We start from the raw sequence: 14,379 nt of genomic DNA, 5'->3' as shown, positions 1-14,379 counted from the left end.
AAATTTATACCTTTATATTTTATTGCTCTGAGCTTTACATAAAATTATTTCCATTCATATGTACAGGCACACATATAACCATTATGGATTGAATAATTCGATCAATAAATATAATGATATTCAGTAAAAGTATTAGAAGTTATTAATACATTTAGGTTTTTTGATCGTGAACATCTATCATTTGAATAGCTCTAACATATAGAAGATGCCAAAAAATGCAATAGTTTTTATTTAGAGTTTGATAGATTATCCTGTAGAAACTGTAGCAATTTGGAGGGTGTGTACAGCTTGATCTGTAGTTCTGAAAAACAAGAAATTCTTGAGAATTTAAAAATTCACCAATTTTTCGAATCTACTTACATTATTTCAGCAACTTGAACAGTTTGAATTTTATCATATTCCTCTTTCATCCACTCACATTCTGGGTTGTGCTTTGATAAGTGATGTTGGAGACCTTGTATACCTATGACATCTTTATTACACAGTTTGCAGTGATAGGTTTTCGGATCTGTAGTATGACTCTTCATGTGTACCTTCAAACTACTAGATGCGGCGAACCTAGAAGATATAGTTCATTATAATTCGAGAAATTGTGTAGATGAGATCAAGAGAATCATGCTTCATGACTAATCACCTCCTTTTCAAAGCATCAGCTAGGATGTAATTTTGAGGAATATTTTGTTGAGTGTGGTGAGGAATATGTAACCTTTGAAAAACGGTCTGGTCACACCTTACAGTCCAGTCAATTTTTGCTCAAACGAATCCCTCACACGTGAAAGTTTTTTGGATTGTTTTGATTCCCTCTAATTCTTACGTTTTTTTGGGATGCTGAATCCGAATATGAAATTTGCCACCAAATTTTCGTGACGGAACAAGAAATGGTAAAAAGTTCATTGTTGGGCGGATTTCCACATATAATTCGGAAATAACCCATTTTTCATGAATTACCTCCTCCTATAAAAACAAAGTAAATGAAATCTCCTACAAATCTTTTGTCCGTTAAACCGTTCTGGCTAAAACGATAGTTGAAAATTGGCGTATTTTATATGTCTCTGCAAAAAAAACACTTTTTTTTTTCTTCCTTTTTTTCTTTTTCTAACAGATACATTTATTCAGAATTATATAATAATAATAATATTTATTCATTCCTTCATATGTGGGAGAAAGTACAAAATATGGTCGGGAGGATGCCAGCACAAAACTTGAATTTGTCCGTGCTCATATGGCATTCTCTCGACCCAGAAAAAAATTACACAAAAATACATTTACACTCCGAAACTTTAATTTATTATTAATGACATGTCATTTCCTCAATAAGTTTTTCTTCCAATACAATCCAAACGGGTATAAACCTTGAGCCATTATCAGTTCAGAAAAAGTATTTCAAAATCACTTCTTGAAATTTGGTTAATTTTTTTACATCGATTTCAATGAAGATATTGGGAAAATAAGGCAGACCGTCGTAGGGCCTGTTTCATGAACAAGAGTAAAGTCTCGTTTTCCGTGAGAAATCTCCTTTACAAATTAAACGTTTTTCATAAACCAATTTTGAGGTTTGAAGATGGTTTGAAGTGTTCTTCCTCATAAAGTATCGATATTGGCCCTTTATGGCAAGAAACGGATCCTTTTCTTCAAGCGCATGCTTTATGATTACAAAACATAACCTCATTCTTTTGTGTCATTTCCATCACACGGTTTCCCCTACCACACAAACTTTTTTTGTTGAAATTATCATATTTGAAATTAAGGACTTTCAGTGACTTTACACGAAATTTCAATTCAACCAAATTTTAATTTTCATGAAACATTACCCTAGAAAATTTAACACTTACGAATAAAAGAAAGCTTTCTCTAAAAGACGGTAGCAATATGTTCATGAAACCACTTTCAAGCTTCATTTGAAGGCGACTTCCTAATGAAACAGTCTTTACCATATATGCTCTTTAGCATGGATTATGAAACTGGCCCTAAGCCTACTTGTTTTCAGCACCAAAAATGAAAGTATTCACCACGAGGGGGTCCTCCCGCCCTTCCTCACCGAAAACCCCTTCCGCCAAATGTTGACTGCCAGAGGAAATGCCGAGTTGAATTGTGCAAGAACACAATTCAACAAGTTCGTTTATATTATATTACAAGTAGTGTTGAAAAATGGCTTCAGAAAGAGCATAAGAACGTAGTGATGAGTATGGACTACAGATGAGAAAAATGGTCCATTCGCCAATGATGTTGAAACATCAATGGAAAATGTCTACTGCTGTCTTGGGAATAGTGATGGAGAATGCCAGTTCACGTTTAACGAGTTGATGGACCAAATAAAGGGCGATTATCGTCCTAACAAAAAAAAATAAAGCTACTCTACTCGAAAAGTATGGAAGCGATATAATCAATCTTTTCCGAAACAAGAAGCTTCTACATATTTCCAAAAATACAAATTATAAAATTTTCAATGATGCTTGTTCAAAAATGAACTAGAGTAAAGACTCCGGATTCTAAGACGGCTGCTGCAATCGCTTCAAGATGTTTACTTTCATTGTACTATAAGCACGTCTGCGTCCGAGGTTTATTATTTTCCCTTATCTATTAGTTTGTCGCCCCTTGTTTTGCCATATGTGATTTTTGCATTCGTCGTCAGTATACACTTATCCCATGTTTTCAGTTTTTTGTATCATTCTCGTCACACAATTTGAATACTGGAGTTGTCAAAGAAGTGAACTGAGTTATACGCATTGGAAAATTATCTGAGCTGTGTTGTAAAATCAAATGTGGTTCATTCAAATTGCAATTAATTTATGAAAACATCCGTTTTGAATTGGCCATGTATTTTTGTATGTTGTAGAGGATCATATAAGGTAAGAACAAACGAATCAGTTGTAATATCACAAGAGCATAGACAATATTCGATTATACACCGATTCACGAGATGTAGTTCGCGAAACATCACGAGAGCGCAGCTCGAGTGGTGACTCGCGAACTACGTCGAGTGAAGAGGTTTCAAAGAAAACACGCTGGAATGCGAAATTATCCGGTCATTTTGATGCACGAGTGTAATTCTGGGGAATATTTCCCGAATAAACTTGTCAAAGTAACATGGATTCCATAGATGCCATAGATTCGAACTGTGTAAGATGCATAGAAACTATGCATTTATGAACAAAACAATAATCGCAGCGCCATTTCGCTGCCTACAATGCAATTATCGCTGTAATTTTCGATAATTGCATTCCATTTACATAGAATTTTCGACAGGAGGAGAATATTTAGTTATATTTTTCGTTTTGTGGTTGTCTACACTGACTTCCTAAGATGTCAAGATGATATAATTTGGATTTAGTGAAATGATTTGCGACATTTTTTGCAATTTCGCTTAATGCTGTTGGTGTTAAATCGATTTTGTCAGACATAATTAACGAATTTAAAGCGTAATTATAAATTAATTATTTCAAAATTCGAAACGAACGATTCAAATTCCATAATCTGTCAATTTTCGTAAGTCACACCAACTGCCAAGATACAATATAAATGTCACTAGGACGTATAATCTGAATTTTTCATTGAATTTCGACAATATTTCACAAAACTTGACTGAAATAGAGGAAATATCGTCTAATACTCGTTACAGAAGGCAATTCCAACACTCATGCGTTCGAATTTCGCATTCATGTTGGAATAGGAGCCCATTCTGCAACTTGTTTTAGAATACACTATTATAATATTCTTTGTTGTGTATGTACGTTTTATAAGTATTTGTTTTTGTTAAAATAATTGATGTGTACCTGACAATTTTTTTTCAATTGCCACCTCCAGGAAAAAAAATCTACACCCCTGGGTTCAGAATGAAATAAAACTCACTTTTTACCGCATATTTCACAGGCATGAGGTTTTTCCCCAGAGTGTGTCCTCATATGCCCTGAAAGATGTCCTGAAGATGTGAATCCTCTATGGCATACTTCGCAAACATGTGGTTTGTCTCCTGTATGAGATCTTATGTGAATAACCAGTGTTTCTTGCCTGTTGAACGCTTTCTCACAATATTGACACTTATATGGTTTTTCGCCAGTATGAATTCTCTGATGAATTGTTAATGTATTGGAACCAGCGAAAGCTTTTCCACAAGTTTGGCATACGTATGGTCTTTCTCCAGTGTGAGTACGCATATGAATACTCACGTACCCAGATTGAGTGAATCTGAAATATACAATCAAAATTTGAAAATCTTCAACTGAAGTATGTAACAATCTAATTCTACTAATATTATGACAATAATAATAACTTTATTCACCAATAATAATTGTTACACATGAAAACAATGAAAATGGGAAAAGTCAAAGAGAAAAACTAACTTGGCGTCAGGATCTTTTGAACACTCTTTCATAATCTTCTTCAGCTAACCGACCAGCATAATGCCCTAAAATACGCAGTAGGCTCATTTCCGAAGTATATTTTTTGACATCGTGCAGTTGTATAAGTTTTTCGCTTAGTAAGGTCATTTTCTTGTGTTTGAATTGAAAATATAATGTTGAAAAGTGTGAACAAAATTTTTGTGATACCCTTAACATCTTTACACATTTGGAAATCTTTGGTTAAACCGCCCAATGCAGTTCTTGTTTCGTAAAACCCTATCAGAAGACAAAAATGCAAATACACAGGGAAAATAATTTTAAAATTGATGATTTCTGAAATCTATATTCTGAAGAAACCGACAAGTTCAAACGGAATTCCTAGCAGAATTAGGTTAGGTACTAGATGAAGATGCTTAGTAAGTGATTACTGAACTCGATACAGAGTTCATAAAAAAATCCAATACTATTAGAAAAAGAAAAATAGATGGTATCATTTGTCGAAGAAATACCGAGAAGCTTGATGAAGCGCAAAAAAATATTATTTTTCAACTCAAACTTTTGTTGATATTATTGTAATTATTATAGGCTTGGTGCGCAATAATTTAATGTTTCCAGATTCCTCGGCATCGCTCGTTGCGAGGCGTATATAACTCTATGAAAACCGAGTTGTGATTCATTTGAATTATTTCGCCTTATTTTTTCTTTCGACTGCGGACCTTGGTGCGCCCGTGCCAAGTGCCATCTTTGACACGTCCTAGATACGTCTCTAAACTCATGAACTGTTGAGTTTTTACCCCAGGTAGGGCATATAGCTGAAATTGTCATAAAAAAATCGACAAAACATCTTTTGATTAATTTTAGAAGATGATTTTAAGTTAAAATACGATTTAAATGAAATTAAAGAGATGTTTATGAGGAATAACATAGGTTCCTTAAAAAAAATCAGATAAATTAGGCAAATCAGGGCGGCGGAATTTGATTTTGCAGGGCGCCAAAATATCTAGCGGCGGCCCTGCTTTGAATAGCCTAATGACCAGTGGCTCGGTAAAAAGAACTACTAACTAGACCATAAAGATGACTACATGCAGAACTCCGATATTTATCCGCGATCGTTATTCATATAGGTGCAAAACCACGTATGAGCTGCAGATATTGCATTGAAAACCATAAAAAAAAATTTATTAATATGTTTGAATCTGAAAAGATAATATAAAAAATCAATCTCACCCTTTATTACATACTGGACAAGTATATGGTTTTTCTCCTGTGTGTACTCTGAGATGTTTCTCTAAATTGCATTGTTGAGTGAAACTCTTTTCACAAACATCACACACATATGGTCTTTCTCCTGTATGTGACCTTATGTGTATACGCAAACTTCTTGCCTGAAAAATTCAGTAGAAAATTGTTTTTGATATAAAATAAAATTAGGTTACTTAAATTTCAACGAACTTATGTGTGTTTCAGTTTTTATTATTAATCAAACCGCTTTGACATCTTGATCGAGAATTGTTGTCTGTTGACTTGAGCTTTAGAAAAATATTGCGGAATTTGCGACCAATAATTGTACAATAGCATTATTTATATATCAGAAACATTCGACCTAAAAGATCACATGATTTACTTTGTTAATAAAAACAACGGATTAATCATATTGATAAATCGGTTTGAACCAGGTCTCAATTTAACAGATTTATTCATTGTATAATATTTGATACTTCTGGAAGTAGAACTCAACTCAAGAAATAATGAACAAAAATAATTTCATAAAAAATTTATAATCTGACTCCTATCACAAAAAGATTTGACCCTTAAGATTTTTCATGTAAATAAATCAATGCCTTTCTCGTGTTCAATGATTATTTAGAGAAATAAAAATTGAAAGAAGAGAAATAAAAATTAGCGCTAATGTCATAGAGATGACATTAGCCAATCCATTCAGTCTCTTCTGACCTGCAGAAGTTCTCAAATATGTTTTAAGGCATTTTAGCGAGAAAGAGAATCTCTCATGAGTCAGTTTCATATTGAGGAGCGGTGGCATGCGAAAGTCCCCCCCGCCCTCCTTGAGCGATGATGCATGCTGAAAAATGAAAAGAAATACTTTCTTCTGCATAACTTTCATGTGAATTCGGTACTGCGCACCTCCCTCCCCCCCCTCTTGAAGAAATTCTGTAAGCGCCCCTGTCCGGAGTATATGTTGCAACAGGTAGAGTTCCAATATTTTCTGAAGTTTATGCAGATTTTGAATCAACTGATTACACCAAATGAAAATCAACGTCTTTGAAGCTTCGGAACCAATTACGGCACGTTGTTTCACTTAGAGCAGGTTTTATAAAGTAGGAACCGACGGTCGCCCAACCATAATTTAGATTAAACCGACGGTTGAAACGGAGCGGATATTATAAAGATATTTTTTGTGGCGGTTATACAGCAATCGGTTATGGCCGATTTGTTAAGGTTGGCTACACTGCTCGTTCAATTTTAATAGTTTTTCCTTGACAGTTCTAGTCCGAACACAGAAAGAAAAAGAAAAAACTGATAATTCTATATAATCTATATTGAATATTGAACACCAAATAAACACTAGCATTGAAAAGAAATTTCACTCTAACACTCAAATCAATGGACTTGTTATTGTTTTGTTAATTTTTAGTTTCTAGACCTCATCTAGACATGAACAATAAACATGGAATGCAAGGTTATATTCTTATCTACCTCAAAGGAACCTTCGGTTCGAGGCAAAACCTCTACTCCTTCCACAAGTTGGGTCAACTTCCAGTTAAGTCCGAGCTCAACCTTTGGTTTGACGTTTATAATACACATTTTGGTAATTGACGCTCGGTTGAACTCAACCGACGCGACGGTCAACCATATTTTATAATACCGTGCAACATTTCCGTAAAATTTTCAGAGCTCTTCGAATGAAAGAAGAAAATCAACACTTTCCGCAAATAACGATTATTTGGCACAAAACTAGAAGTATTCACACGGCCAAAATTATATAACGCCAAAACAAAATCACTCACATATTATATATCCATACCATACTATTATTGAATAATTATTAAATAATTGGATGAAAATCCAACCATTCATAATATTTACCTCAACATATTGCCTTCCACAATATTCACATGATAAAAGTTTGTGCCCTGTATGATATTTCATATGTTTGGACAAGCTAGATGCCCATTTGAAAGCTCTTCCACACACAGAACATAAATGAGGCTTTCCCACAATGTTTCTCAGTTCCCCAGTGTGTTTCTTTTTATGCTTGTTGAGATTTGAACTCTCTGCAAATGACATCCCACATTCATCGCATTCATGTGGTTTTTTATCAAGATGAATTTTCATATGACGTTTAAGAATTCTTGCTTCAGCAAAAGGCTTTTTGCATACGTCACAAATATATACCAAGTAATGTTGAGTCATCAAATGGATCTGTAAATTGTCATTTCAGAAATATCAAATTATAAATATTCTGGATTCAATTGTTCAAATGAATTTAAAAAAAAAATACTTACTTTGAGATCTATCTTTAATGGGAAAGATTCAGAACATTTTGTACAAGGATACTTCAATTTTGGTTTGGACTCAATATTTAAATCTTCTTTTTTGAATTCTACTTGCACCTGCCCTTGTTGTATATCTCCAGTGTCAGTAGCAATGACCTAAAAAACATTTATGAAAAAATGGTTGACTCCATCATGAACAATGGCAATTACATTCTAGAGTTCGTACTTTAATTCATTTATTTATATCACTAGAACGTTGAAAGACATCCTTAACCGATTGGAGCGCCAGATTTTCTTTCAAGTGGGATAAATAATCAAACCCCTCTAGGATACTAGGATAACTTCTAATCAAAGCCATGTTATTTAATGCGCTTTGTTTTCGAGGTACAGTCCTTGTAGTCTGATTTTTTATGATTATACCAGTTTATCGAATCTTTAGTAATCTTCACTACAGATTGGGTCGAAGATTATCGAAACTTATAATTAATTAATTCATCATGGCTTACTAACTGGATCGTTATAATAATTTGTATTTTCCTAATAATTACTAGAGAATTGGTTGATTTTTTTTTCTTGAAATCGCTAGCAGATACGAAAAAACCACAAGAAACCAAAAAGTTTAGTACTGGACCAAAGTTTCTTTTTACATTTTTCTAAAATACCATTGGTGCACCAAAAAAGCTCTAGAGTCTAGAGCAGCCATACTCAACGAGCGGCCCTTTGCCCCTTTTTATGCGGCCCGAGCAACGGTCTAGTCCAGTATTACAATTTTCACAATAGTATCACAAATAAAGTTTCGAAATTACGCAAAAATAACGGTATCAATATTTACTCATTTACTTTGGTTTCTCCCTTATTGCGTACACACAGAACACTATATCCATAATATAAACAATGGATTCTTTATGTACATACTATACTTAATCTTCTTAACGAAATTGCCTTATCTCACTTTTTTGCTCTTGTAGTTTTCGTTTCTATGGATTCTTAGGTGCGTTTTTTTAGCTGATTATACAGTTAAATTGTCATATTATTGGGTTAATTTTTTTTTTGGTCAGTACCATGATTTTTAAAACCTCTTATTAGCATTATTGCGTGAATTATGCTAATAAAAGAGTTCAGAAATCATGGTACCTACCAAAATAAAATTATTCCAATTTTCTCAAAATCGTCAATAGTTTTCGTTGTTGGGAGCGTTTCCCTAACACCCCGTATATTTTTATTTTCGCACTTCCCTACTAATATTACAAATGCGAAAAACGTAATCTGCCTGTCTGTTACGCTTTGACGCATAAACCACTGAATCGATTTTGATAAAATTTGGTTCACAGACAGGAACTAGTAGGACTAAGGCTACTTTGTAACCGATTTAAAAAAAAAGTTTTGATTATGCGCGATAAATGAAAACCGCGCGGACTAAAGCTAGTTTTACAACTAGGTAAATTACTGCGGCCCGCAAGAATGAACAGTAGCAATTATGCGGCCCGAGGTGCAAAAAGGTTGAGTATGGCTGGTCTAGAGGAAAGAAGCGGACACTGTTCCAGAAAAAATATCACCCTGTGGATTTGTATTGAGATATCAAAATGAGCATATCTCATAATGAAAACTTTGAATTGGAATATCTATGCCAAATTTAAGTTGAATGCACGCAAACAGGATGATTTACCGCGATGACCTATTAGGAGTTTATGGAAAACTGTTAACAATTTTGTGCTGAAAATTTGCATGTTGGTATTTGAGACAATGATCTCTCTCCCTAAAATATTTTCAGATCTCTTCAGCTTCCGGCTCGGCTTCCGGTTATATCCGAAACGGATTACTACTTCCTTATTTCAAATGGCACACTCAGTATATTATTGCATCATTGGATAACGTTTCAGATGACAATTCCAGCTATATGCCATATCTTGGGTAAACACTCAACGGTTCATGAGTTAATGGGATTCTTATGAAAAAAATGGTGGCGATGAGGACTAACATTTTTTTTTAATATTTCGGCAAAAAAATTTCAATTTTTTTTTTCTTTTACAATTCTGCATTTTGTATTATAAGACTGTTCGCGTTTTGGACGAAAAATGTTTTTCAGAAGATTATGAACTTGGACAAATCAAATTCATCAAAACTTAAGATTAGAACCTATACTTTATTATTACAGTGGATTCTATATACAAAGTCGGGGTTATTTAATCAAACCCTATACTAATTAATACTTTGAGAGTTATCGAGGGACTTTAAATGAGAAAAACCAAAGTGGTAGTCTGTGACTTACGGAAACCACAGAAAGAAACTAAAATTCGATGTTTCGATAACAAAATTTGATATTTCAAGAATTGTAACTTCTTTTTGTATCGACGACCCTAATTGTGCTTCAAAATGAAACAGGTGAAACAAATTTGGTATATGGCAATGTCTCTCGGCCAAAGAGCCACAATAGAAAAATTACCCGAAATGTCGAAATCCTCTCGACCAAATGTTTTCTTTTTTTTATTAACGTGACGTTTAATGAATGTAAAGTAAGCTGCTTAATATATTTCGATGTACCGTTCGCCATATTTTCTGCACAACCCCTAGTATTTCACATATCTACCCACGATAAAAAATTACCCGCTCACAAAACATACCGTAGCACACCATTCAAAGTACGCCAGAAGACTGCGACGGTTGCAGCATGAGGTGCGGGTATATAGTGTGGTTGATTCGTGATTTCTGTAAGATGTTGCCAACTTTACGGAAACAAAGTGAAACTGAAATATTAGGCAGTTCGGCAAAGTCACCTCCGTTGGCAAAGTCACACCGCTCTACCGTACCCAAGATAGCTTAGGAAATGTATACCAAATGATAATATAAATTGAGAAAAAAATACCTGTGAGTATACAATAAAATACAAGATTCAATTTGAAAAAGTTGAGAATATTTTCGGTGAAATTAGAATCTTGTATTTCTGTATTTAAACCGATGTGATTGAACACAAAAAAAAATTAGCAACTCGCAAAGGGATGCAGTGGGTGATTTTCCATCTCCTATATTTCGAAATTTTATGACTCGAAAATCGTTCTCCGGAGCCTACCCATATTAGCCATGTGAAATCGTCATTCCGATGTGATTACGCACAAAAAAATCGACTCGCAAAGAGATACTGGAATTGATTTTTCATCCCTCAAATCTCAAAAATTCATAGCTCACAGTCGCTGATTTTTCTTGTGCTCGGCGATCACATCGGAATGACGATTTCACATGCCAAATATAGTTATGCTCCCGAAAAGGTTTCCGAATAATACAATTTTGGAATATAAGGGATGAAAAATCATCCATGCGAGTCGCTGATTTTTTATGGTTAATCACATAAGAATAACGATTCCGCATGACAAATATGGTTATACTCAGGAGAATGATTTCCCAGTTATAAAATTTTGAAATATAGGGGATGGAAAGTCGTCCCCTGCATCCCTTTGCGACTAGCCGATTTTTTTGTGGTCAATCACATCGGTATAACGACTTCACATGCCTAATATGAAATATAGATATTCAGGAATGAAAACTTCTTGAATTCCCAGAAATAAATTCGATAATTAACTTTTCTGTAATGCATTCCATTGTTTCGCTTCGAAATAGTCAACTTCGAAATCTCCATGTCCTCTATTGCATGCTGTAACAGTCTTTTATCTACTTATCTATGCGGTCTTTTCAATATAAATTTTGGCTTTCGTCAGTGCGCCACTGGTGACCGCGTTCGGGTGTTCTCGTAAAACGGTCTACTGGAAAGTGTCTGCTAGTGGGTTTAGGTTAGGTTCACGCCGGTAAGTTACTCAAAGTTGAATTCAACCCATTTTTTTCCTTTAGGTAAATTTTACGGTCCAGTATATTTGAAAATGATCTAAATACGCTGAAGAAATTAATTAATCGAGAGAAAAAACCCTACTAAGGGACCAAAAAGGAAATTTGACGCATGTGACCTCTCTGCTCACAAAAATTAAATTTTTGGTGATGATCAATGTTTTCATCTGGGATATTCACATTGTTTTATTCCCAAATATACAAAGTTTCTGGGGGGACTTTTTCACTTTTTGAGATCCACGTTTAATTAATAATCATATTCAAATAATGAGAAAAAAAAACAATGAAGATATTTCTTAAAATGAAGACTGATTTTTTCAAAAAAAAATCCAACTTCATAACTACACAATATGTAGAAATTATACCTGAATAATTCCATCTTCTTCATTATAGGCTACAAAATTTGTGGAAATACCATCATCAATAATAACATTGGAAATATCATCAGCAGAAAAATTTATTTGTTGTGTTTGCTCTATTTCTTGTGAACTTTGTAAGTCTTGATCATGTTGTACTTCTTGTATTGGTTCAGATGGTTTGATATCATCCTTGGAAACTTCCAGAGTTAAATTTTCAGCTAACTGTGCCTAAAAATATAAAATGTATGTACATTTTATGAAGTATTTTTTTCAATATTGAAGTGAATTTTATCGTTATATATTCTAAATGTATACCTGAAATTCTGGCGACATGTACTGACGCAATAAAGTGTCAGATTTCTCACACAACTGCTTGAAAGTGTAAGCTCTACTACACTGTAATACACATTGAACACAAATAAGATGGGGTAAATCATCTTCTTGCTTTACCTATAATTAAATATACTTAGTAATTTTTCTTCCTTTAGATATATCCAGTTATGATATAATGCATGTATCTGTAGGATAAGTATATTGTCAATCAAACAAAATAATTGTGTGACCGACTAATGGCCTTGGCAATCGAAGAGGTAAAACTTAAAACTAACTAATTGTTTGAATCACTTCGTAACATTCATTCATTATTCCTCTGCTGGGGAAATGCATCGAGGACCAACATGCAAAGAGTACAAAATAAGGTCATACATAATCTATCTTCGGACATGATTATTATACGCTGACAAAAGAAATATGTGATAAATTATATCAACGTATTGAATAAATTTTGATTTTTGAAAATGTTATAGTAGGTAAACTTGGTATATAACATCAGAAATAATGTCTTTAAATCAACTGTAGAATTGAATCAGGTCAGTGCCTGCCTCTATTATTTTAAAATTTGCAGGCAACATCTGAGAGCAGATTTTTACAGAAAAGCAAGATATCCGAATAATCCATTATATATCATCGTTCTCACATTAAACACCATATCATAAGCACAAGTGGGAAAAATATTAAGAGGATGTGCCTTAAACTCAAGTTCATTTAAATTAATGTTTTTGTTTTTTATCATATTCCATTTTTTGTTATTTCAAATGTGCTAAGTCCATTTATTAATGCTTATTCATCTGGAAAAATTGTTTAATTTTCTTGAAGGCTCTGTTACCAGTTCTAAAAACTGACTTAGGAATCAGAAATAAATAAAGCTTCATTATTATTATGTTATTTCCAGGGGCATGTTTCCAACTTCTCATTTTTCAAATCAATTACATTGCATGAAGAATATTGAAAAATGAAAAGTCAAGCTAAATTTATAAAGTAGTGTTCAACTACTTTATAAATTTAGCTTGACTTTTCATTTTTCAATATTCTTCACAGGCCCTAGTATTGCTCAAAGCATATCCGTCACTTCGAAAATTTGACTAAATGACAAGAAGTTTAATACAATAGGTCCCAGCATAAATCAATAATATGGATTCCCAATTACAATCTGATTACAAATCCTTCTATCAATCAATTCAATCTGAATAATAATGATGTATATCAAAACAGGATAATTTGGTAGATTGATAGATTTTATTAAAGAAATTGTAGATATTTTCTTTTCAAAATTTGAACCAGATTATGAAATTCAGTAGCTAAAACCAAGATCCCCCTTTCTCCAATTCATTCAAGAGGACAACTGAACAAATCAATTTTTACCTCTATCGAAGCAAAAGAAGAAAGCATTTCATCCAAACAAGCCCCAAACAATGGTCGCATATCTCCCTTTACAGAAAGACAAGTTCTACAAATCTTATCCAATTGAAGGGGAGTTCTAAGATAAGCTGTTATATCCATGTCCTCTTTTCCGTGTAGGAAAACACTCACGTCGTCACGTCTAAAATCAGAGTACGTAAGTCGAATTTGTAACTATAAAATGGCGTACGCACATACAAACAACACAAAAGCACGAATGACATTGAATATTAGAACATAGAATACTAGAATAGCAATTCTATGTTCATTCATCATGAAAAAACCTATCCTTTTATAGTAATCTGTGCTTTTATTAGCGGATAGCCAGACCATAAACAGCTTAGAATATAGATATTATTAATGTTCTAAGATATATAGCAACTCTATATTCAAAGCATATAATGTTTTGTCTTTTGTCGTCATAATAAATGCTATGTTTACAAAACAAACAAACACCATAGGAACCATAGGCGTAGTTAAAAATTGGGAAAAATAAAACCTCAACAAAATATTTTCAGGGAATATAGGTAATTGTATTTTATAGGAAGTGGATATTGATGCAGCTATTCATGTTGATAAATATTTTTCAATATG

At 33.5% G+C, this 14,379-nt stretch overlaps 1 protein-coding gene across 1 annotated transcript; it reads right to left on the bottom strand.

Annotated features, from left to right (window-relative positions):
- LOC123678121 (zinc finger protein 2 homolog) lies at positions 1-14,005 on the bottom strand. Its single transcript, XM_045614934.1, has 9 exons — positions 13,750-14,005; positions 12,364-12,498; positions 12,055-12,276; positions 7,865-8,011; positions 7,446-7,781; positions 5,568-5,725; positions 3,850-4,185; positions 361-558; positions 1-301 (listed from the first exon to the last, which is right to left on the bottom strand). Exons 1-9 carry the CDS (start codon positions 13,885-13,887, stop codon positions 247-249), a joined length of 1,725 nt encoding a protein of 574 aa, XP_045470890.1. The 5' UTR covers positions 13,888-14,005; the 3' UTR covers positions 1-246.
- Positions 14,006-14,379: the final 374 nt, after the last annotated feature.

The sequence above is a fragment of the Harmonia axyridis genome, chromosome 4, assembly GCF_914767665.1.
Source record: "Harmonia axyridis chromosome 4, icHarAxyr1.1, whole genome shotgun sequence".
Classification (NCBI taxonomy): Eukaryota; Metazoa; Arthropoda; class Insecta; order Coleoptera; family Coccinellidae; genus Harmonia; species Harmonia axyridis.
This window is presented reverse-complemented; position numbering and strand designations above follow the sequence as displayed.